Source organism: Ambystoma mexicanum, chromosome 6p (assembly GCF_040938575.1).
Source record: "Ambystoma mexicanum isolate Mex_15411 chromosome 6p, UKY_AmexF1_1, whole genome shotgun sequence".
NCBI classification, from domain to species: Eukaryota; Metazoa; Chordata; class Amphibia; order Caudata; family Ambystomatidae; genus Ambystoma; species Ambystoma mexicanum.
This window is the reverse complement of record NC_090935.1, coordinates 1,235,020,335-1,235,045,601: the sequence shown is the minus strand read 5'-3', so window position 1 is coordinate 1,235,045,601 and position 25,267 is coordinate 1,235,020,335. Positions and strand designations below refer to the sequence as shown.

At 43.0% G+C, this 25,267-nt stretch overlaps 1 protein-coding gene across 1 annotated transcript; it reads left to right on the top strand.

Annotated features, from left to right (window-relative positions):
• Positions 1-3,931: 3,931 nt before the first annotated feature.
• LOC138510817 (cyclic nucleotide-gated channel beta-3-like) lies at positions 3,932-7,831 on the top strand. The gene is given in 2 exon segments (XM_069626509.1): positions 3,932-3,953; positions 6,870-7,831. Coding segments are annotated over 2 exon segments (984 nt in total).
• The last annotated feature ends 17,436 nt before the right edge of the window (positions 7,832-25,267 follow it).

The window sequence follows — 25,267 nt, the reverse complement described above, 5'->3', positions numbered from 1 at the left end:
TCTTTCAGGAGAAGATTTCTAACCAAAGGTGATGGAATAACTAGATGGACGTAATCGAGACGTTGTCTATGTATGTAGTCAACTAAGTCAATGTAGGCAGAAGTGATAAGGCTAAGTTCAGGAATTTGGCCCAATAATGATAGTATAAATGGCCTATTTAGTGAGAGCATAGTAGGGTCATTAAAAAGTGATGTCAGAACAAGCCCCGGTAGCTCCAGGTTCTTTTAGATCAAGCATCGGGCAATCCAGCGGCTGTTCGATACCCTTTTCTTGGACACTAGGATTAATCATTCCAGACCTCCTCTCACCCCGATCAGCACAGTAATCCTCGTAGCTTCCAACATCATTTATACCCAATGTTTGTCCTGCCAACATATTATACAGATCTTTAGAGTGTGTTTCCTTGAGTGTTTTTATTAGGGATTCATAGAAGGCGTCATTATTCACAATCTGTTTGGTGTCCCTCTCATTACTCATATTGGAGACATGTCTGACAGACTTTACAGGATTAGCAGCGGTTTCTCTCTCTTTTGCTTCAGTATTTATGTCATTAGGTATTTTACCCGATACGATTTTCCAATCGTAACTACCCATTCCAGTATTAACCGAAATACCTACATGATTCCTCACTGGGATTGACTCATGAATGAGTACACCTTCCTTACTTGTCTTTGTTTCAAGCATAACAGACCCTTTTTCGTTAGCCAGAATAATGTCTTCGCCCTCTAGAGGACTTTGTGATTCCACCGAGGATACATATGGAAAGGCAGCATTAAAGATCTCATATAGATCATCTCGGTGGTTTTTCTTTTTCAGAATATCACAAAGTAGATTGTCCCCTTCAGAATAGGAACTCTGTGTGGATTGATCAATACCTCTACTTTTTTTTAAAGGTTGGTCTTTCATTCCTACAGACTTATTGCTTTGCAATTTTTTCTCTACACCGACTAGTTGTACTTCAGCAACCTCATCATAAGTAAGATCTCTGAGGAATTTTCTAGAAGACTTCCTCTGCCCTCCTTGCTTATAACCATTATTATTATTTTTCTTCAATTTGGCCAACTTTTTCCCCTGTCTTTTGGAAAGTTTGGAATCATTTATACCCCGCTCCTCTATCTGTCCGGGAGCATTCCCCACCTGCTCAGATTGAGCTTTATCCGTGGAATCTGACTTGGTACTACCCTTGCCGGTCCCCACAGCAGAATCCTGAGTAGCAGGTATAACAATAATCTCATCCACTAACTGAACAGAGAGAGACTTTATAGGACCAGAGCTAGCAGCATTCGGTCTGAGATTGTCATCCAGCCTTATCATCATAATTTTACTTAGTGAATCAGATAATTTATCTGGGAGCAAAGAAATTTCAGAGACTAAATCCCCAATAGATTTCGTTTGATTCCGCAATTCAGTAAGTATGAGCCGGTTAAAGAGAAAAATTAGATGTCGATGTGTCAGGCATGTTTGTAGCGGATTTCGGGGCATGGCTTGGAAATTGATTAGATAAATCCAGCAGATTATCATAGTTACAATCACTAGGAAAACCGTTGTCATTATCAGGTATCTGCAGCTCAGAGTCAATGCCAGAACCCAAAGCCTTGGTTTTATCACCCATAATATTAGATATCTTCTCATCCCCAAATAATGGCTGAGAGGAGTCTATGATCCCCCCATTCTGTTTACCCAACAGGGAGCACTCATGTGCACACTGCAGCAATTCAACCTCCTCATCGTTAACTTCAGGCAAAGGTAGGGCAGCAGCACGGGCAAGACTAGCTCGTCTTGTGCTCATTGCTGAGAAAAAATCAGCGCCTGATTCTTTACTCCATCTGTGGTATTTTAAGTTTCCTCATATTTACACTTGAAGCCACAAAGTAGCGGCTCCCCTATTAACAAAGATGGAAAAAGAAAAAAAGAGAAAGAAAAAAAAGAAAGAAAAAAAAATATATAAAAATAAAAGCAACACACTGCAGCACCGCCGCCGCCAGCCGAACAGCCAAACAGCCAGCCACTTGGTCCACTTGGGTGCACGCGCGGGTGCGCAGGCACGGGACCTGATGTAGGCTGCCGGGAGGAGGGGACGGGGCTTGCGAGCGGGCTCTGTTAACTAGGGAAAATAGAAAGAGAAGCGTAAGCAACGCAACCAAATGTGAACCAAATGTAATGTCCACAATGTCCACAATGAGAGCGCAGGTAAGAGCTCCTGAACACCACTCACGGGCACAGGCACAAGTTTCCACAAAAACAGTAGACGGCGTCTTCCTCTCGCCGACGGCTCACGCTGGAGCGGCTGTAATCGGCAAAGAACAGAATTGCCAGCCAAACAGCCAGCCACTTGGTCCACTTGGGTGCGCGCGCAGGTGCGCAGGCACGGGACCTGATGTAGGCTGCTGGGAGGAGGGGGCGGGGCTTGCGAGCGGGCTCCGTTAAAGGCACAGGCACAAGTTTCCACAAAAACAGTAGACGGCGTCTTCCTCTCGCTGACAGCACACGCTGGAGCCGCTGTAATTGGCAAAGAACAGAATTGCCAGCCAAACAGCCAGCCACTTGGTCCACTTGGGTGTGCCATTTAAAAAAAATTAGAACAAGAGTGTTTTATTTGATGTACAATTTAAATATTCGGTACACAACGGTTAATGTCAATACCGCCATCTGGCAGCTCGCCACTGAATTTGTCTGTCTTTTAACAACTTATTTATTTATTTATTTATTTATTTATTTATAACATTTATGCGACACTCAAATCCAAGGTTGTAAGAGCGTTTGTACAGAATAAACAGGTTAAGAACAGACTGTACAACCAGATGGGGCTGGCACGGTGGGAGCAGGTCGTAACGGAGAAAGGGTGAAAAATGTCATTAATCATATTTATTGAAAAGCCAGGTTTTCGACGACTTCTTAAAGGTAGTATAGGAGCGTTCATCTTTGATGCTTGGTAGTAGAGAGCTCCAGAGTGATGGGCACTGACAGCAAAACGTACACCTCCAGCTTTGGACTTTTTGTAGCGTGGAATGACAAGAGCAATGCTGTTGGAAGAGTGGAGCGCACTGGAATGGTGTTTCTCAGAGATGCTCTTGTTCAAGTACTTAGAGGCATATTTGTAAATGCAGCTGTGTCCCAGAGTCAGAGATTTGAACTCAATGCATACTTTAATAGGTAGCCAGTGGGCTTCACGCCTGGAGGCCTAGATGTGGTCGGACCGGCGCAGTCCCAGTGCTGCCCGCAGAGCTCTGTTTTGGAGGAGTTGCATCTTGGATAGATTGGCTGCCGAAGTGCCCATTAGGAGAGCATTGCAAAAGTTAACTTTGCTGCTAATAATAGCTCTTGAAAGCGTGAGACAGTTAGATGGTGACAGAAATTGTCTGCTCAGAGAGATTAGTTTCTCTAAGTAAGCAGTAGAGGACCCCAGTGCATTGATATGTTTAGACATGTTCAGTTCAGCGTCTAAGCAAACGCCCAGGGTTCCATCTACGGAAAACGAGGAGTAGGCAGTGGCTATCTTGCTGAGGCGTGCAGTGGGGCCCACAATCAGTAAAGCCATTATTTTAATTTAAACAGAGATTGTGAGAGGCCATCCAGTTTTGAATAGTGGAATACATCTTGTTGATGATGATGGTGTCATTAGTGTGATTGCCAGTGATGGGGATGAGGAGTTGTATATTATCAGTAAAGTTGGTATATGTAATGTTGAGAGCGTCAAGGATGTCAAATAAAGGCTTAGCATAGGTGTTGTAAAGTGTGGTAGATTGACAGTAGCCTTGTGGGACACCCAGCAGTGCTAGGATGGGGTAAACTGCAGAATTCACAATGCAGATTCTTGATATGCAATCTCCAAGAAAGGATTTAACCCAGCAAATAGTGTCTGAAGAGAAGGGGAAGTGAGACTCGAGGTGTTGGCATAGGGTATCATGGTCAACCTGGTCGAACACAGCAGATGGTTCCAGGAGGAGGAGAAGGTAAGATTCCCTGCATCCCGGATGCTATCCAGCTCTATTTTAAGATCCAACACAGCAGTTTTGGTACTGTGTTTAGGTCAAACCGGGGATTGGCTTGATCCAAGGAGATTATGAGATTTTAGGAAGTGTTGTACTTGGGAATAGGCGGTGCGGTCAAGTAGCTTGAGCAGGAAGGGGACAATGGTTATGGGTCGGTAGTTGGTGGGTAAAGAGGGATCAAGAGCAAGGATTATTATCAGCTACCCCAGATAATTACCCAAACGCCAAGAATCATTATCCACTCTTTTGTGGGTACCTTCTCAATTGCCAAGGAATGTCCATGCACTTCATCTCTTCTCCACCATTAAATGGAGTGCAAACGGGGAATGCAGAGAAATTTAATTTCCATCCTGCACTCTGGCATTACAAATGGGGCAGACCTTGAAGAGGAATGCAGCATTGCTGCTCTTCCGAGACCCTCCTGGTCTCACCACACTTGTTTCCATTGAAAGAGGTGGGAGGGAGAAAGACAGAGCTAGGGGAGTGCATCAATGCTGCATTACGATTTCCCTTCGCTTCAACCACTCTACCTACCTCATCTCCCTGCTTTGACCACCACTGACAATAGGCAGGTAGGTGAGACGGGAGACACACTACAAAGGCAGCAGATGTGGTGCTTGGAATCCCTGTATTTCTTCCCCATTGTCCTTCTGTCTAAACAAGCCGAAAATTTTTGAGAATTGGGAAGCAGCAGGGATGCCTAGAACAAATTCCGGGGCCCGCAGGCTATGCAGGCTTACGAAGACAGGAGCCCTTTGGCCTGCTCACCTAATGGCAGCCACTCATTGTTACCTTTCTTTATTCCATTTCCCAAATCATATTGTGATGTAAGCTGTTGAGGAAAGCACAGACGACAGGCACATAAAGAAACAAATGGTGCACTGTATTTTGGACTATGACTCCCATGATCCCTCACCATTGACTATGCTGGCTAGTGCTCCTGATAGTTATAGTCCATAATATCTGGCAATCTGAAGTTTTCAGACCCCTGATCTGTATCAATGGCTTTTGATTTCCAGCTGCTCCCACATCCCTGAATGAGAGTTCCATTTTGAATATCCATCATCTGACCTTCACTTGCATGGTTATCATTTCACCACCAGGCATCCCGGCCATTTGAGGCCACATTTAAATGACCAAGAAAAGTGAATGCAGTGATCTCCCTTTTTCAACCGTTAGAGACAACCTACACCCATCAACCAGGTTTGTCCACATCCTCCACATGAGGGCTATACATTAGAGCTGAAAAGAAGTTCCATCACCTCATCTTCATCAACATGGGGCTGCTTTTACCATCAGGCAGTTCAGCCATATAAGCAGTCAGTCAAATGCCATCCTTCATCTTCAAGCCCTAAGGAATCCTTGGATAAGGGTGATAGAGGGTAAGGGTATATTATCTGTTAGGTCTTCTTTGAGTCTCAAAGGGCCTATGTCAAATCTCCTCTTTTCATTCATAAATTCCTTTGGCATATTATAGTAATCATCACCCCATGTGGAACTTCAGGTCCCCTCACCCACTTCTCCATTCTAACCCCTGACCTCCTCACTGCAGACCATGCTCATGCATATCGTACTACTTCTCCTGACTGATTTCTCTCTTCCTCTCTCTTAGGGCCTTTGAATACAACCACAAACTATCGCATCACTCCGCCCCCTTTCTTCCCATCCATATCCACCACATATCACTCAGATGACACATGGCCATCACTCTCCCTCTCACCCTACACAGTTCAACCTCATCAACCCCACCTGTCTTCAACAAGAGACTATCCCCATTCTATTTTAACCCTCTCACTCTCTGACTAAGCTCAGTATGGGCCTCTGAAATACTCAATACCTATGCAAAAAAACGTCTGAATCAACACCTTTGATGCCCATCATCTAAACTTGCTTAGATTACTTTAATTGAAGCTTGGATCACCCTATTGGCTATGCCACAATGGCTGCCCCCCACACTGGCTTTGCTACATTCTCCCACTCCCCAAAAAAAGGTCATTGGTGTTAGTCTGAGGATCACCAAGGACACACCGTCTTCACCACTTCCCCCTGTCTTTACTAGCTTCTCCTTTGAACACACCAATGTTCAAATTCCTCCCACCTCCCATGATCTCCCTTTCAATTACCACCATTACCACGGTGTGTGCAGGGTGTTGTGATGAAGAGTGAAAGAGACAGACTGCCTTGGAGCCTGCCATTGCATTCTTTTTTAAAAAAAATATTTACATGTCACTCTTATTCTCAAAATAAGTCTCCAGCAACATGCTTTTGACAAGTTACTCTGCCAATGTAGAAATTTTGCAAACATGACTGATACATTTGCTTATATGTCAAAGTCACAGAACATCTTTCCAGTCAGACATGTATGTGCAGGTTTGCAAATATAACCCCCCTCAAAAAGCCAGCTGTTTCCTTGAACAACTATTCAAGGTTCTTTCCCCTTGAAAAAGTGGAAAGTGCCATAAAATTACTTTAGCAGAGTGCAGTCTTTTCAGTTTGTGTAGCAGTTTGAAGCCTTGCCTTCCCGCAGCAGCAGAGACAATGGTTTGGACACGTTTGGGAGTTTCTGACCTCTGTGGTATTAAGTGGGCAAAGTGGGCAAAGCCTTTTGCTGTAACCGTCGGTCTTGTATCCTTGTTCTTCCCTTTCATTCGTATTTTTCATTAGTGGGTCTTGCGTGCATATTATTGGACCCCACGCACACTACGTTTTCTTGCTGGTTAAAGAGCCCAACCAAATATGGCTGCCATGCAAATCAAAATGGGGGATCATTCTGGAAAGAAGCTCCCTTTTCATTTCTATCGAATAATCACAGTTTCCACTCTTGGACACCCAGAGGATAAAGGAATAAGCATCTAGGAACACCTAACTGGACAAAAGGGGTTGTTCGTACGACTGGCTATTTGTTGTTTGTCCTGCACCTCAACGCTTGCAATTACTACCTGGCATCCGCGTATGAAGGGATTGGCAGCACCAAATGGGTGTACGATGGCAAGGGAAACATGTACCTGAGATGCTACTACTTTGCTGTGCGGATATTAATCACCATTGGAGGCCTGGCCGAACCGCAGAATGTATTTGAGATACTCTTTCAGCTTTTGAATTATTTCTTGGGCGCCTTTGTCTTCTCCAGTTTAATTGGAGAGATGCAGGATTTGATTAGCGCAGCCACAGCTGGGCAAAACTATTACCGGGCCTGTTTGGACAACACGGTCGCCTACATGCACATCTATAAGATTCCTAAAGTCAGTCAGAATCGAATTCGCTTCTGGTATGAATTCACGTGGGATTCGCAACGGATGCTGGTTGAGTCTGAACTCCTGGAGCAGATGCCATCGAAGATGCAGTTTGCCATTGCTATTGACGTCAACGATTCCATTGTCGAAAAGGTCGACCTGTTTAAAGGTTGTGATTAGCAAATGATTTATGATGTACTGATGAGGCTGAATTCCATCGTATATTTACCTGGAGATTTTGTCTGCAAGAAGGGAGAAATTGGCAGAGAGATGTACATTATTAAACAAGGTGAAGTTCAAGTTCTTGGTGGACCTGATGGCAAAACGGTCCTTGTTACCTTGAAAGCAGGAGCTGTTTTTGGAGAGATCAGTCTGTTGGCAGCAAGTGGAGGGAACCGTCGCAACGCTGATGTGGTGGCACATGGATTTGCAAACCTATTCATTTTGGACAAGAAGAACCTTAGTGAAGTCCTTGTACACTACCCAGACTCCAAGAAAATCCTAAAGAAGGCAACAAAACATTTCCCTTGCATTCACTGCCTGGAGGTGCTGTTTAAAAACTGTTGCACACGTGGAGCGTGCAGTGTGCGCAGTGTGTTGTGGTGAAGAGTGAAGGAGACATGCTACCTTGGAGCCTGATAATTTTTAGTCCGCTATCCATTTCCATTGCATTCACTGCCTGGAGGCAGTGTTTAAAAACTGCTACACAGGCACAGCGCTCAGTGTGTGCAGTGTGTTGTGGTGAAGACTGAAGGAGACACGCTACCTTGCAGCCTGCTAATTTGGAGTCTGCTATCCATTTCCATTGCATTCACTGCTTGGAGACGGTGTTTAAAAACAGCTACACACGTGTGGGCACGCGGTGTTCACAGTGTATTGTGGTGAAGAGTGAAGGAGACACGCTACCTTGGAGTCTGCTAAATTGGATTCTGCTATCCAAGGCAAGGGAGGGGAACAAGAGGGAACAAGACACTGATCTTACTAGGCCCAGTGACATTGAGATTGCACAAGTGCAGGGGAGAGGGAAGGGAAGAAGTGCCAGGGGAAAGGGAGGGGTAGCTAATGCAAGACATAGGATAAACATTGAAAACAAGAAGTGTGGCCAGGTTAAGGGCCAGGGTTAAGTGCAAAAAAAACAGGTGAAAGATAAGTGCAAATATGGGGGGTTGTAGGGATGCAGCTACAGCACAAAGTGCAGGGTCGCCAGGGGGGCAATCCAGGTGTGCAACTGGGAATGCAGGACATGGGCCCATGGTTCCGAGGGTAGCCAGGTAGCCAGTACAATATCAGAGAGGAGATCAGCAAGGTAGGGGAAGAGAGAAGGCAGAGAGAAGGCAGAAGCAAAGAGGAAAGTCTTGGACTGCTTCTGGCTCAAGTTTCAGAGAGACAGGGAGGCTGTTCTAGAGGGAGGCGCCAGCCAAAGAGAGAGAGATCTGCCCCCAAATCGTTGCTTGGAAAAGCGACTGACTCTCAAGGAGTTGGAGGTGGTGGAGCGAAGTACTCGAATAGGAAGATACTTCAGAAGAGAAAGCTGGAGATATTTTGGTCCCAGGCCTCAGTAGGCCTTGTGGGCAATGCAAAGGGTCTTGAACTTGAACCTTGAAGCCAATGGGAGCCAATGGAGATATGTCAATGCTGGAGAGATACAATCCCTGGGTTTGAAACCAAGAACAAGTCTCACAGTTCTGTTCTGGATGAATTGCAGAGGACAGAGAGTAGACAAAGGCAGATTTAAAAGGAGGCTGTTACAGTAGTCAAACCTAGAGAGAACCAGAGCTCTAGCAACAGTGAGCTTCTGGGGAAGGAGAGGAAAGGAAGAATACCTCTGAGGAGGTGCAGTTGGTAGTTCAACTTCTTAGAAACATGAGGAGAGATAGGAGAGAGGAGTCAAGGTAACCGGAAGGTTTTCAGCCTTGGAGGGGGTAGCAGGAGGAGGGCCAAGGGAGGCCAGCCAGAGAGTGGCAGGAAAGAGGGGTGCAGGTGAGCCGATGAGGAGGATCTCTGTCTTGTTTCCATTCAATCAGAGATCATTGGCAGCACACCACTCCTGGAATGCGATCAGACAATCCGGGATGAGTGAGGGAGAAGAGGCGGCAGCGGGGAGCCTGAACGCGAGCTGGGTGTCATCCGCAAAGCACTGGAAATTGGAGTGGATGAGAGGTGCCAGGTATTGGTTGAGCTACCAGGGAGAAATGTTAGACCCATGGGGAACACCGCAGGCGGAGAGAGAGAGATAGAGGAGAGGAAGGACCCAAGTTGGACCTGGAGGGTTGGTCAGAGAGGAAAGAAGTCAGCCAGGCCAGTGCCTGATCAGTGATACTCAGGTTATCGTGGAGCCGGTTGAGCAGGATGGCATGGTTGACTGTGTCAAAGGCAGAAGGGGGATCAAGAAGGATAAGGACAGAGGGGAGATTAGAATCAAGGTTAGAGAACAGGTCTTCACGGATGTTCGGGAGAGCAGTTTCTGTGCTTCTGGTTGCTTTAAAGCAAGACTCATGGTCATGGAGACACCCAACAGATTCAGTGTGAAGATTTAGCTGGGAGATGGCCAGCTTTTCCAGAAATTTGCCCAGGAAAGCAGTGATAGAGATCGGGCGATAGTTAGCCAGAAGGGAGGGGTCGGCTGAGGGTTTCTTAAGAAGGGAATGCAAAAGAGAGTTGTTCAGGGGGAGGAGAACATCCCAGAGGTGAAAGAGTGGTTGCAGAAGTCAGCTAGTGCTGGGGCGAGGTTGTCAATGTGGTCCTTGATGGTTTTGGATGAACAGGGAAGAACCTGTTTAGAAGAGGTTTTCACAGATCGGACTTGTCTTGAAAACTCATTAGGGGAAAAGAGAGGAAAGGCAGAGAAAGGAGGGGGCTGGCCTCAGGGGGGGCAGAAGAAGAGGAGAGAGTATAGGGAGAGGCAGGAGAGGCTGGGAGGGAGGACAGAATGTCCTGGGTTTTAGAGATGAAGTGGCAGGCAAGGGACGTACAAAGGGCTTGGGGACAGGAGAGATAGAGACTGTGTCAGAATTGGCCAGCTCCTTGCATATTTTAAAGAGTTCAGCTGAGTTGTTAGATGCCGCAGAAATGCGGGCCTGGATGTGAGCACTCTTCTTAGTGAGCACAAAGAGTCGATTTTGCCTTTGGAGCAGGTGGCAGGCCAGTTTGTTAGTGGATGTACAAGATGCCAACCATTTCCTCTCAGCCACCCTACACTTGTGTTTAAGGTTGACGAGGTCTGAGTCATACCAGGAGTTGCACTTGATTTTAGGCTTCATGCGGATCCTCATGACAGGGGCAAGCACATCGAGAGTGTCAGAGATAGCAGAGTGGAACATGGAAAGGCTTGTATGTTGGTTTTACGGAATGGCAAAATTGTAATACTTTGTTTCAAATGAAGAAATGCTTGCAGCCATGAACCCTCCACATCCGCCCTCGCCTTTGTCTGTGCCCCCATTAATTGTGCTTGCCTCTTTGGTCAGTGACATTGTTAACCTATTAGCAAGTCAATTAGGGCCAAAAATGAACATAGCCACAAAAAACCTACTTAAATATACACAATCCAACCCCACCTCAGTTAAAAAATAATTCCCATGCAAGGGGAAACAGACTATGAGAGCTTGCCCAGTAATATGACCAAGCGAGACTGAGATAAAATCAGCTACACCATCAGAAACTGTCAGCACAACAGTGCTTGAAGACCATAACCTTCCTTTGGAGGCCCGTATTTGGGACGACACTCCACCGGATCCCCAACAGTGTTTGGTGCCGATTTTGATTCCTCTATGTCCTCATTTGATTCAGCACCATCTTTCAAACCAGCGAGGAACTCTGATTTTCCGTTTTCGACTAATACTGTGAACGACATCCCAGTTGCAAATTCATTAATTTAAATAAACCAGGTATTGCCTAAATTAGTCCGCCTATATGAAGGTTTGAAGAATGAAACAAAATCCAAATCAATCATTCTGGAGTCCTTGTTATTTAAATTTGAAAATGTGAAGTTACACACGCTGATGAAAGATTTTCATTTTAACCATAACTCAAGGAAACCTGACGAAATGACGCAAAGTCAACCACCAGCAAATAAACAAAAGGCTGATCAAATACCTGTTGTTTGTGTAGGGGCTACTTCCTCCTCGATGGCCCAAATAATTAAAATTAGCAGTACAACCACGAGTCCTCTCCCTGATTGTTTAGATGGAGTAGAAAATATATACTTGTAACGCTCTCCATCCTGCTATCAGACAGGGGCACATTAATATTGAGGTTCTGATGACTAAGTTGCTGTTAACTCTGGAAACCTCTGAAGGTAAGTGTCATAGATGTAAATGAGTTTCTTGACAGAACTAAAAAGAAATAAGCTTATGTCTCTGTGAAGTTAATGTTTTTACTTAGTTGGAGTGATCTCTCTTACTGTAGTTTAATTCTTCTTTTCTTTAGCAGATCCTTAGAAAAAAAGACTTTGACAGAAAAGTTTTGAGTTTTAAGGCAAATAATATAAAACCCTAAGTTGAAGCGCTTGCTATCGGTGAAGCGCACAAAACATGGAGAGGTCTTCAGTAACCTGATAAGGCATTTTGACTGAGGTAAGAATGCGCGCGTATTCAGGAAGAAAAATGCTGCGCAGCGTAGGTTCGTCTTGTCAGAGAAAACTGTAATCTATTACTGCGAAGCGCGGTTCTCAACTGTGAGGTATAACTCTATGGAGCTTCAGGTAAGTTTGTGCGTAGGAGTTTATCTTCACTATTTATTCTGTAATGTTCGTTCTTTAAGTAATGTACCTTTTGTTTGCAGGTCTTCGGAAAATGAAGGAATACTGTGGAACGTTGCTGCGGCTGTGAACGGAGGCTGTGGACTGAAGAGGAATTGTGACAGAAGAAGAATTATTTGACTGGAAAAAATTGCGGCGGCAGAAATCTTCGGTCAGGTAATTCTTGTCAGTGGTCTCTAGGTAATTCTGTGAAAATTGTTAAATGGTTAATATTCTTTTTCTTTGATTTCGCAGGTTCTGTGAGCAGAAGCACCGGTAGCGTTGCACCGCTGTCAGCGGGCCAAATGTGAAGTGCGCTTTACATCGGATGCAGGGCTTATGTAGCCTTCAAGGCCCAGTCTAGTTCACTGATGAAAATAGCCCATGACCCACAGGGCGGCCATATTAGGGGCATGGGCATGCTATTGGATCCTATGGTGATTTAATGCTGTGAAGTGATTGAATGACATGTGTGCCAAGCTAACACCCACCAAATGCCTGCTGAGCTATAAAAAGAATCCCGTCTGGCCTGAACTCCTGAATCTAGGCTAGGAACCCTGGAGGTGCTAATAACAATATTCCACTTGTGTAAGCCCTAAGACCTCACTTCTTCATACAGAGACAAAGGCCACAAGTGTGCTCAAAGAAATGGTGACAATCACCTCGTTGTCAGCAGAAGTGACATTATCAGAGGTAATCTGCTTGGATGATTTGCAGTGATATACAATTGATATCCTCTAAAAAAGGCCAATCTTATATATATTTAGGACAAAGGGCTAAAATTTCACATCGGAAGACCCAACAATCGAAGAAGCCAAAGAACCACAGAGAGGTGATCTCAAACTGATATTGACAGTTTGTGAATTCCCTATTGTCACAACCTCTGGTGAACTCTGCTCTATCCAATATTTTGAGGATTCAGGAAATGCAACAATTATCTCACACGGCGAATACTACAACAAAGTTGTCACACACATCTCAGGATTCGCAAGTAAAATTGGCATCTACCCCTACTGTGGTGAACGTGGCATTAATACACCAAGATTCTACCGCAGTAGCCAGCTTACTGCAACCGGCTAATGATCAAGTACTGGTAGGCAATCCACACATTTTCCTTTCCTCAGCAGCCACGGCAGGGACTTGTGAAGTATTGCTGATTGGGGAAATGACATATACTTCTTGCCCCACACTAACTCATGGTGCATTAATTACATCTGTGGGCTGTAGTAACTGGTACAAAACATAAATCCCTGCCCATTAATAGTGTCTGCGAAAATGACTGGATAATGCATGTGACTAAGACCCTAGGGGCGCAAGATATAACAGACAAGCCTGTTGATGTGTATTCCAGCACTTTTAAGCAATATTAGCATTATTAAGCAATATTAGTTTGTTATGCCTTGAAACATGTACATGCCAGAAATATGAGGAAGTGCTGTCTTTGACGAGAGCGCACGTATGTTCAGCTGCACAACGACCTATGCTATTATGATTTCAAATATGGAGTTTCTGCTTTAGGGCACATCCGGAAAATATCTGTCTGATTAGTGATTACTAATAAGGGCATTGTTTCTGTTTCTGCACTTTGCTGGTTTCATGAAAATGGCAGCTTCTATATTCGGTGGGACATATATGGTGCCCTCCTTATATGATGACCCGGCTTCCTAGGCATTGCTCTACAAAGGTTATTTTCAAGCACTTTATTTTTTAAAATAGTTAAATACAGGGGTTATTTGCGAACGTCTGAGTAAGCCTGGCTGGCTTTCAGCCAGGACACAAAGACAAACTTGGCAAGACATTGTGACTTGGCTGGATTCCAGCCAGGACACATTGTGTTGGTCCAAACACAGCCATGTCTTCTTGACAACGAGGCTGCATGGACAGGAAGTCATACTATAGAAGAACTCATAGCAATGATTAAAACCTTACCATCTTCACAACCCTGGAGGTGCTAATAACAATATTCCACTTGTGTAAGCCCTAAGACCTCACTTCTTCATACAGAGACAAAGGCCACAAGTGTGCTCAAAGAAATGGTGACAATCAGATTGAACCTGTAATGCTTCTGCCCTTTATCAACCCTTCAGATGGACAGGCAAATATGGTCAGGTTCTCAAATCATGGCAAGAAAGCTCAATTTTGCCTATTCACAAAAAGGGCTGTTGGAAGGTCCCCTCCAACTATCGCATGCTAGCGATGCAGTATATTCCAGCTAAAATATTTGCCAAAGTCTTACTTCAAGAGCTAAACCAATGGATTGCAGATAACCAGATTCTCATCCCAAATCAATCAGGCTTTCAGGCCAAATAATCCACTGTTCATAATATCACCATCTTAGTGGCAGCTGTAGAATATGCGTGGCACAAGCGATAGCTTCCATTCTATGGCGTGTACATTGACTTTAGCAGCGCCTTTGACACAATATTGACAAACAAACTGTGGAATAAACTTAATCAATCAGGCATTCCGGCTGGGCTGCTCTCCATGAAAACACTTCTGTATACCAACACCTCTGTCAGAGCAAGGCTTAATGGTAAAGGCAAAGTCTCTGAATTGACCCCAACCAGTTGAAGTGTCAAACAGGGCTGCATCCTGGCAGCCATTCTTTTTAATTAATACTTGGGAGATCTCCCATTGGCACTTAATGCAATCTTCCCGGGTGACATCAAAATAGGCTCCCTTCAACATGGCTGGCTGGGTTATGCGGATGACCTTTTGCTGTTGGATTACACTCCAAGAGGGCTCCAGCATAAATTAACATCACTTGAGAAGTTTGCAACAGAGAATGGCCTAAAAATCAATCTTAGCAAGATGAAAATTATTGCCTTTTTGGAAAAAAACAAAACGACAAAGCCCCAAAAAATTGGGATGGTCTATCTCTGACCAGCACATTGAATTGGTCGACAGTTATAGGTATCTGGGGGCCGTAATTGCCTGCAAACAGCAGTAGGCCGATACCAAAAGTAAATGCATGAAAATCCCGATGGCACTTATCACTTTATTGGTTTGCAAGGTGGATGTTCTCCAAAGACTATATACTCTTGCTTTTTTCTGTCAAAGTTGTGCCCTGTTTGTTATTTGCTGCGGAAATCTGGGGGAAGAAATTTAAAGCGGAACATTATTAAAATCCTATTCAGAATACCTAAATCTCTTCCCAGTGAGTATTTATTACTAAAATGTGGATAGGTGATAATATGGAATTCAAAGTCGCCATGATGTATGTCAAGATATATACATTGGACAACGCCACATCCATTGTTGACTTAATGAGAGCCTTTAGTGATATTGGTAATAGATACAGTGCTTTGTGGTTTGGGACACATGAGATTGATTTACGATAAGTGGCTAAAGAGAAAGCACATGACTGGCTAGAATACAGACATGCTAGAATTAAACACCAATTGAAATACGCCATATACGAGACAGGAAAAGAACAGGCTATGGTACACTTAGCTACTAAGGTCAACAGTGGTATGTTCATACACCAGTGGCTGAACTACTCAGGTCCACCTAAATACTTGTTTGCGTTTCCAGATAATAAAACAATAAGACAATACTTATTTTTTAAATGTAACCAGTCTGATACTCTTGGAATAATGGGGTCTAAGTGCAGAACTATATGAACCAATAGGTGGTGTAGATTATGTGGGGCCCTTTTAATCGAAACAGCTGAACACATCATTTGTCATTGTGAGAGTCTTGATACATTAAGACTAAAATTCTTGTAATCCTATGAGAATGTCAGTGACCTTGAAAATATAAATTAACTGTGGGAAAATCTCTTAAAAGGAAATTATGTTTGTTTAATGTGTCATATGATGAATTTTTATGAATATTGTCTGTGCATGCTGAATCAGTTGTCAGATGGTATATTTTACTACAATTCCATTTTAGTTGTGGAGTTGTATTAAGAAGACTGTGTTTTAATATGGTTTTATCTTTTTACTGTGGAGGTTATTGTTGTTCTATATATGTAAAGCCTTTGTTGGCTGTATGCATATCAATGCATAAATAAATAAATTAAGTACATCACAACCTGAACCAGCTGTGAGTAAGAACCATTCCACCACCTTGTGTCAATACCTAGACTCGTTTTGAACTTCCAACAGCAAAGGTCAACATCCTACAATGTCACGGAAGTGAATCCCAGACATTAACATGTTGAACGTCCATGCTGAGCAGCATCCTGATCCACGATATACTAGGTAAAAGGGCCAATTTACAAGGAAAGTCACACATTATGCGATATGATGGAAATAATCAATATAGAATTTTCATTGAAAGTGTGATACCAGAAAATAAATGTCTAACCCTGAATAGCACAAACAATCTGAACCTATTACAGGAGATTCCTAGTTTAATGGGAGTTTCAACCAGAGTCATTGGGAGAGTTTTTTTTATCGTCAGTGTGTGAAATTGTGTGAAATTGTGTTGCAAGCTCGGGACTTTTATCCTATGGTTTTTATCTTGCCCCTTTCTTTGATAATTCTGGCCCCTTAACACAAGAGCAAACAAATGATAATTATGGGGATGAAGAAATCGAGTCCTTCAGGCGAATGATGAGGAACTTTGAGGAAACACATGATTGGTTGTGGCTATTAAATGCGACGACTAGTAAAAAGTCTCCCAGAAGTTAGTCCATCTAAAAATGCTTCCTCAGATATAGCGGGTTCATAATGGTCAGTCTTATCTTGGAACACTCAAGGGTATCGTAAACTTTTTTCTGATCCCAGTGTGGATGTTGAATTCATGTTACACATGGCGGTATGCCTTCAAGAAACCTGGCTGACTCATCCCCCATCCTTTCATGGCTTGGCTGTGATGTTTCAGCATGCACAACGAGATCACCAAACTCGCTCGTCTGGAGGGCTGCTTACCTTAGTAAAATCAGAGAAAGGGTTTAGTGTGATATCATCAGATAACTTGTATTTTGGAGTTTTACTGATGCATGTATGTCTAGCATATAGCGAGAAGGTGAATGTTCTTATTGCTGATATTTACTTGCACAACAACATTTCGGGGTTGAGAGAATTGTTGGATTACTTGGTATACAAAATTGAGAGTTGGAGAAATTAGTATGTTGGTGGTCAAGTTCTTGTGATGGGGGACTTTAACTGTGAATGACTTAATCAATAATCAAATTACTGGCATGGATTTTGACGACTCCCACATTGCTACCTCTCTAAAAGAAAATAATGGGAAACTGGCTGAGTTGCTTTAGAAGGTTGAGTATTACACTACTCAATGGGACCATAAATGGAGACATCCCTCCCCAAACTACATGGTACAATAGAATAGTTAACTCCATTATAGACTACTTTTTTTGTGGGAGGAAGGTTGTTCGATTTGTGCAGTGAGTTGAAGATTACCTCTAGCCCACTAAGTGATCATTCCATGTTGGTAGCGAGATTCGATCTAATTTTGAATACTAATGATCAACATACTTTAGGTGCAATTGGCCTTAATACTAATATGGCAGGTAATCGCGTGACTTGGAATCCTTCACTAGTGGTTAAGGTTAATAATGCACTAGAGAAGATCTTAACTTCTGCAACTGAGGTATGGAGGTGTCATACGTTTACAACCCTTGATTTTGATAACTTTTTACATGAACTAATTGATCCTCTTCAGCTGCATGTCAGATGTGGTGGGCCTCCCAACCAACAAAAACACAAACATATTTATAATGTAGAAGTAGCAACTCACAAGCGTAAACTAAGAAAAGCCATTATGAAGGTGCATAACCGGTCTGACTTATATCACCCAAAACAAAAACTTTGATAAATTCCCTCTCACAATCTCACAAGAACGGGTTGCGGCTGAGTCAAGCTAAATGTTCCCAAGAGAATGCAGGGGCCATGTTTGTAACCTTATCAAACAAATTGGCTCATGCCTTTTGGAGACTAATCCACAACATTGATTTGATTCAAGTTAGTAACCAAATCAATGCTGTTGCCAGAAATGTTTGGGTTGTTCACTTTGAAACAATATATGCTAGCTTACACGTGGACCAAGAGTTAATTACATTCAAAAGTACCATTCCCGAGATAATGGACTCTACCCTGTTTGTCCGAGATGTTGTTCTCGATATTATTAGGAAAATCAGTCCATCTAGAGTGCCCCAGCCGAATAAACTCTCCAATATTTTGTTCAAAGGAAACCCCAAAGCCTGGGCTATCGCCTTGTCAACTCTCTTCATAGGCATAATAGTGTCTGGAACTTTCCCTTCTTCCTGGTCGTTGGCATACTTGGTCCATATCCATAAGAGGGGAGACTGTGTGTCAACACTTAATTACAGGCCTACTGCAATCCTGGATGTCGACAACAAGGTGTTCTCAAGAATCCAGCTGTCTCATCTTGAATCATGGGCCGGTAGGACCGGTAGACTCCAAAAGTGGCAGACGTGCTACCACTGTAATCTAAGCACCTATTTCAATGGTACTATAGCTAACATTGTGCAACAGCTAGCTTGGGAGGGAAAGTATAAAACAGTATACATTGCCTCAATTGAGCTATCATCTGCATTTGGCGCAGTTGATCGCACATTACTGTGGTCCAAATTGAAGCTTTGGGGTGTTCCAGAGGTATTACTACGTCTAATAATTGACCTCTATTCCAACTTCAAAATCAAATCTGACTGAATTGTCAGGGAGTATATACTCTAGGTCAAATACTTATTTTTATTTATCGAGGGGTCTGTAACATCACAAGGGTAGTCATACTGTCAAACACAACAAAGGTCACAGACTTCCTCCTTCTCCTGTATATTTAGTGATATGAACCTGCACTCTCTGACAACATAGGTCAACTGTAATGTCAACCATTAAAACACACTACATAGGGTCCCAACAGGATTACACAATGACACTTTTCTTCTAAACCTTTATCAAAAACATTATTTATTATTTGCTCACATATCTCCAAACTGGAGAATGCAATAATGTTAAAATAAGGTTATGTGTTGTCTCATATGTTCCAAATTCGCATAAATCAATAAAACGTCAATTTGCTTACATTCATATTGGGTTAGTATACAAAACCAAAAACATTTGGCATACTTATTAGACCACAGGTTCTCATGTTACCAAGCACACAAAAAGTATAGCGATATTCACTTGATGTATGAATATCTACATACAGAGTTTTTAAGCAAGAAAGACAGAATCACAGCGCTCTAATTTCCGTTTTCTAATCACCCACGGTATATTATTAACTCTGACTTAAGCTCACTTGTACGCTTAGTTGTCACTATGCTTTATACTGTTGTGTATCTGCTTATTTCTTGTTATGCAAATCTCTATGGGATCTATTGTTGTTAATTATCCCAAATACTGTAGACCGCTTCCCGGGTGGGCTTCCTTTGTCAGATTACAACAGGCCTTCGTCAGGACAAAAATATTGGTGGTTAAAATATCTTCGGTCTTCTATCCCCAAACTCCATTCATACCTATCTTGTACATTAGCAAAACATGGAGAAATGTTGTATCGCGGACTGGAATTTCCTGCGACTCTCGCTCCCTATTTTGGTTCCTTGATCTAAATCGGAAGTAGATTATTCTTTTTCTGGACTCACTCATCAAAAACCAGGCAATCATTTCCTGCTGAGGTAGGACGCTGGCACTGTCTCACGTGCACTTCTCGTCCCTGTCGCAGTCCATGGGGGGAGACCAATGACAAATAGTATGTTCTCCTCTCAGAATTCAACATGGACAACCGTGTCTTGATTGTTTGGGAATACGCCGGTGCATTCCGCGTGTTTAGATCTCCCTGTTGTATTCACTACTGTTGTTTCAGTTTGGACGGTGCGTCATGGGCGTGTCTCCCACCCAACATGAATCATCAGGGAGACTTGTCTCGACACATTTTGACCTTTTGTGGCATTTGCCGGGGTTGTGTACTAGCTGCATGCATGTTTAATTATATCTATTAGACATTGTTGAACATCTAGAACCAGCCACCTTCATTTTACCAAAGATTCAGCCATTCAAACCTTTTTGGCTGTCATATGCAGATGACTTTTTAGAATGTTGAATGCATTTACACCACTCCCAAATGGGTGCTTCCTAATCTCTCTGACCACTGCTCCATCTCCTGAAACTCTAACATCTCTGTCCACACTCCATTTTTAGAGGATATTCGACAAGGATCATTCCTTGGCCCACTCCTTTTTACTTTTCCCCCTTGTTCAAACACATCTCTTCCATCACATTCTCTTACCAATTTTTTACTGATGATACTCAGATCTTCTAATTTTTCTCCTTTACTGATAACATTTTTGGTGCAATCAAACATAAATTGCTGCATCACTGCCTTTCACAACTGGATGGCCCTATGTTGCCTGCTAATGAACTTCTCTAAGAGGGAAGTCGTCTTTCTCATGGACACCATTGTCAACCCCAGTCTCCAGTCCCCTATCTCTTTTACTCCTCATCTCATCACTCCATTACCAGAGGCGTACAACCTTGTAGTCCTTGTTGACAGCAAACTCAAATAAATTACAGTGAAATTGTGGTCACAATTCTAAATATTAGGGAAATCTGCCTGCACCTCACCCTAACTCTACATTACTGCTCTCGCTTATTCATGGGCCTCCCCCTCTACTCTTTTGCTTCCTCACAAGATATACAATTTTGCCACAAGTGCCCCCTGCAACACACGTGTATCTTCTCCCACCTCAGTGCACCATCACCATGCTGGGTTACTTTCCATGTATAATATCTTCCTCTACAGGTTTCTATGCCTTGTCTTTAACTCTACCCATGGCCTAAACCCCCACTACTTGGCTAAATCTGTTGCCGCTACTCTTCTAATTGGGCTCTCCATTCTCCAACCCTCAACAGCCTGCCTGTCCCAACCTCATTCTGCTGCTTCTGCTTTCACTCCTACCTTCTGGCCCCCTCATCACTACAACAATCTCCCCCACTGAAAACAAAGCAGTCCATCCATTGGAGGTGTTCTTTAGATCAGACTCAAGATCCTTCCTCTATTGAGTGAAGGGGTAACCAACATAACCACGATTCCAACCTCTCACAGATCTTTCTGTCGACCCTATTACTTCTGTAAACTATGGGTTGTATCTATTTAACCACTGACACATAGTGTAGATTTACGATACTTTTATGTATGTCACTCTACTTCTATATGTCAACTTTCTATGTCTCCCCACCCTATTCCAGTAACCGGACTCACCAGTATCCACATAGTTACTGTATTTTATGAAGATACCAAGGAAGGGGACAGCCTATGCTGCCATTTTGCTCCCTGTACTCTGAATTCGTGACAACCTTGTCAACAAATAAATACATATAACCCCTTTTGGTGGTTCTTAAGTGCCATGCAGGAACCAAAACCAATAACAATGCAATGGATATTTGTGGCTGTTTTTAATCATCTTATAATTAACAGGCTATAGTTTAAGACTTTCATTTTTTATTTTAAAAAGTACAATAAAAAATCAATGGTTGAGCGATGTCTCGATGTGTGAAGTCATTGGGGGGGGTGAATAGCATGTTGTGTCATTTCACCTAATGCTATGATTATTGTGACCTTGAACCACAAAAAGGAGTGTGTTAAGTTTTTGGTTTCCTCTCTCTTACATTTGAGAAGTTGCCGACTTTGCAGATCCTTAAAGTAGTAAAGTTTGCCATTTTCTTCCACTTACGCCGACGGCGAAGTTTTTCACTCGCACCATCCAATAAGTGGATTACATTTCCAGCAAACTCCTTTTGTCAAGTAAAAATAGTGCACAAATGTGAGCACATGACACAGTTCACAAAAACACCTTGGGGCTAAATAACGGAGATGCACAACCTTCTCAAATCTTACTACAATATTTCTCCTACCATGCATGTAGTCAACTTTTGTAATTCCAGCCATCACGTGATGTACTTGCTGTATGAATACCTAGGGCCTAATTTACAAAAGCGTTTTATAATGACACAACCCCATTGTAAATCGCTTTGCAAATCAGGCCCCTGGTGGCTTTGCGAGCTGACTCTAAAACATGTATTTATTTTTTTCCCATTGGAGGAATGCTTACAAATAAACTGAATGCACCTCTCTGCTCTCTCCGTGGTTTGGCAAGAGACACAACTTGACCACGGTTTTTGCCATCCCAACTGGTGGCTCCATCTACTGCCCAGCAGGATAGGCACTCAACACCGTCCCAGAATGGTGCATAATTTCGCATTGTTTTCATATGACAACAGCATTGGCTGTGCAGAGCTCTGAACAATCGACTTGAAGAAGGGAACTGGGTTTGAATGTATCTGTCAGTGCTTTTGTATGTTAACTGTAAGGACCTAAAAGCAAAACACAATGATTGCTTGAAAAGTGTGCTATTGTCCTGACCTCACTGCTTTGTTTAGCCCACATCCCTTCATCTACCCCAGCCTTATTCTACCAAAGCCACTGGGGCATGCTTGGAATGTATTCTAGTTAATAGGCAGAATAAAATAATGTTGTAAAATAAGCGGTCATTGAATGCAATTTACACACATTTTTTTTACATGTTAGTCAAAATGCAATTAACCATGTAAGAAGCCCGCATAATTTGTCTTTGTCTGATTGTTAGCAAATGGAGCAGCCTTGTCTGAAACCACATATTGGTTATCAGACGTTCTTAGGAATTGAAATAAAAATCATAAAAGCGATCTAGCATGTGATGTGCTTATATATGCTCGTAGGCGCTTCATAACCACAACATTGGTAGGGTGGAGGGTCCAACAAATGACTTTCAGAAAAGGGAGAAGCCCTGTGACCTTTTTTTATACCTCTCTATTGGTGTTTTTAAGGCAGCTGTTCACAACCTCAAGTTATTTATTTATTTGTTTATGGAGCACATCTAACCCGAAGGTATCTGGGCGCATTGCTTGAGGAATACACAATAATTACATACATAGAGAATTCATGAACATTAGCCTTGTGTTACATAAAAGAAAGCAACTTTACAGAAAAACATATGTCATTGTAGGAGATCAGGCACCATTAACCATCCTGTGCAAAGAGCCAGGTTTTTACTTTGGCCTACAATTAAAACAAAATAATGTGAACAGCTGTACACAATGGGCCTCATTACGAGTATGGAGGTAGCCATGCCGTTTTTAGTGGCATGGCTGCCCCCAAACCGGGTACCGGGTCCAGATGCCGCAAAAGGGGACTTACCGGGCCATTCCGACCTTGTAGGGACCGATAATTCCCTTTCGCGGTGACCCGGACCCGGTACATCCCCATTCCCATTTGAGCCCCCGTAGGGCTCAATGGGAATGGGGAGGATGCTAATAACGGGCCCGTTAATGATTGGCCCGTTGTTAGCATCCTGGTCTGCTAGAGGGTCCTGCTCTGCATGACTGGTCTGGCCAGGCGTCCAGAGCGGGACCCGCTGCAGACCTCGTAATGAGGAGGCTTGGAATGAATGGTGCCGGTCCCTTGATGGCACTGTTCATTCCGGGGCCGCCTTCCTCATAATGAGGCCCAATGTCTTTTTAAATCTTAAACGATGAATGAGGGCAACATATGGTGGGTTAAAGACAGAAATACAATTAATAGGTTTGTGGAGTAACTTTACTGAAGGCAATCAAAGTGGCATGCTTCACTGATTAAAAATATTATGTGTGCATTGTATTTGGTTAGTAAACTCAAACTTTACAATGTGTTAACTTTTTACATGAATTAACAAATGTAAATACAGCTAAACACATAAATGGAAATTAGAAAATAATACAATTCATTAGTAGTTCATCAGCAGAAACAGTAATACAGTAATTAACATTTGTTAATTTGTCACAGGTCATCATCCTATGTTCATATTTAAAGTATTCTAAAAAACCTAAATCAGCAACTAAAGCCGATGTAGAATTTCCATCTAAAAGTCTTCACCATAAATGTTCATAATTAATAACAATCAGTTCTTTAAAAAAACGCCTAAAATGTAAAAGTCTTATGCATTTTAAAACAGGGCAGTTAGTTACAAGACGTTGTTTCAAAGACTAAATCTGTTTCTTGTCTCGACAATAGCGACAATAAGCAAGATCTTTCATTACTTGTTCTCCTTTATGCAAAACCTCACGGGTTGACCAAAGATTAACACGAGCTCTCAAAAATAGATTACATGCTTTACTACTATGAAACAAAAGAGGTGATGGCTGGAGGATTTAGAATTAATCTTAACCGCTGGCATTGCTCTGGGCAACCCTCCAGACCATCGTTCTTCGCCTGCCAAAACATTACAAAAGCAGAAAGACCATATGAAAATCAGGCTTGGTCCCACCCCAAAAGGGACAATCCAGCTCAAACTGCTTGGTCACATCCCCGCTGCACGAGACCACAAGCATCCCCAAACATGTTTCGGCCTTGTTGGGCCTCATCAGTGAGAAGTTGCTTGGATCTCTAGGCGCAGTGGGTAGGGGACCCACATCTGGGCATACCCATCCCACTCTGGGTGCCTAAAACAAAAGAGATGATGATTGGAAGGTTTAGAATTAATCTTAACCTATGGCATTGCTCTGGGCAACCCTCCAGACCATTGTTCTTCGCCTGCCAATCCATTGCAAAAGGAGAAAGACCATATGCAAATCAAGCTTGGTCCCACCCCAAAAGGGACATTCCAGCTCGAACTGCTTGGCCACATCCCCGCTGCACGAGACCACAAGCATCCCCAAACATGTTTCGGCCTTGTTGGGCCTCATCAGTGAGAAGTTGCTTGGATCTCTAGGCCCAGTAGGTAGGGGACCCACATCTGGGCAAACCCACCCCATTCAGGGTGACTACAACAAAAGAGATGATGGCTGGAAGGTTTAGAATTCATTTTAACCTCTGGTATTGCTTTGGGAAACCCTTCATGCCATCGTTCTTTGCCTTCCAAGCCATTACAAAGTGGGAAAGACCAAATGCAAATCAGGTTTGATCCCACCCCAAAAGAGCAATCCAGCCCAAACTGCTTGATCACACCCCTTCTGCACGAGACCACAAGCATCCCCAAACACGTTTCGGCCTTGTTGGGCCTTATCAGTGTGAAGTAGCTTGGGTCTCTAGGCCGAGTGGGACGGTTATGCCTAGATGTAGCCACATAACAATGCATATCATGTTTGCTTTACCCTTGGTTCCATGTATAAAATCCCATTCCACTGTAAGAAGTTATATGCAAACTGCCACTACTAGTGTCAGTTTGCATGCACTTTCTTACAGTCGACAGTGCTCTGTTGCTTCCAAGCTAGGACTGTGCTATGTAAATGCACATACACACATACATGAATGAATTTTCCAGATGATGTTCTTGTGTTCCACCTCTAGAGCAACAATCAAGAATG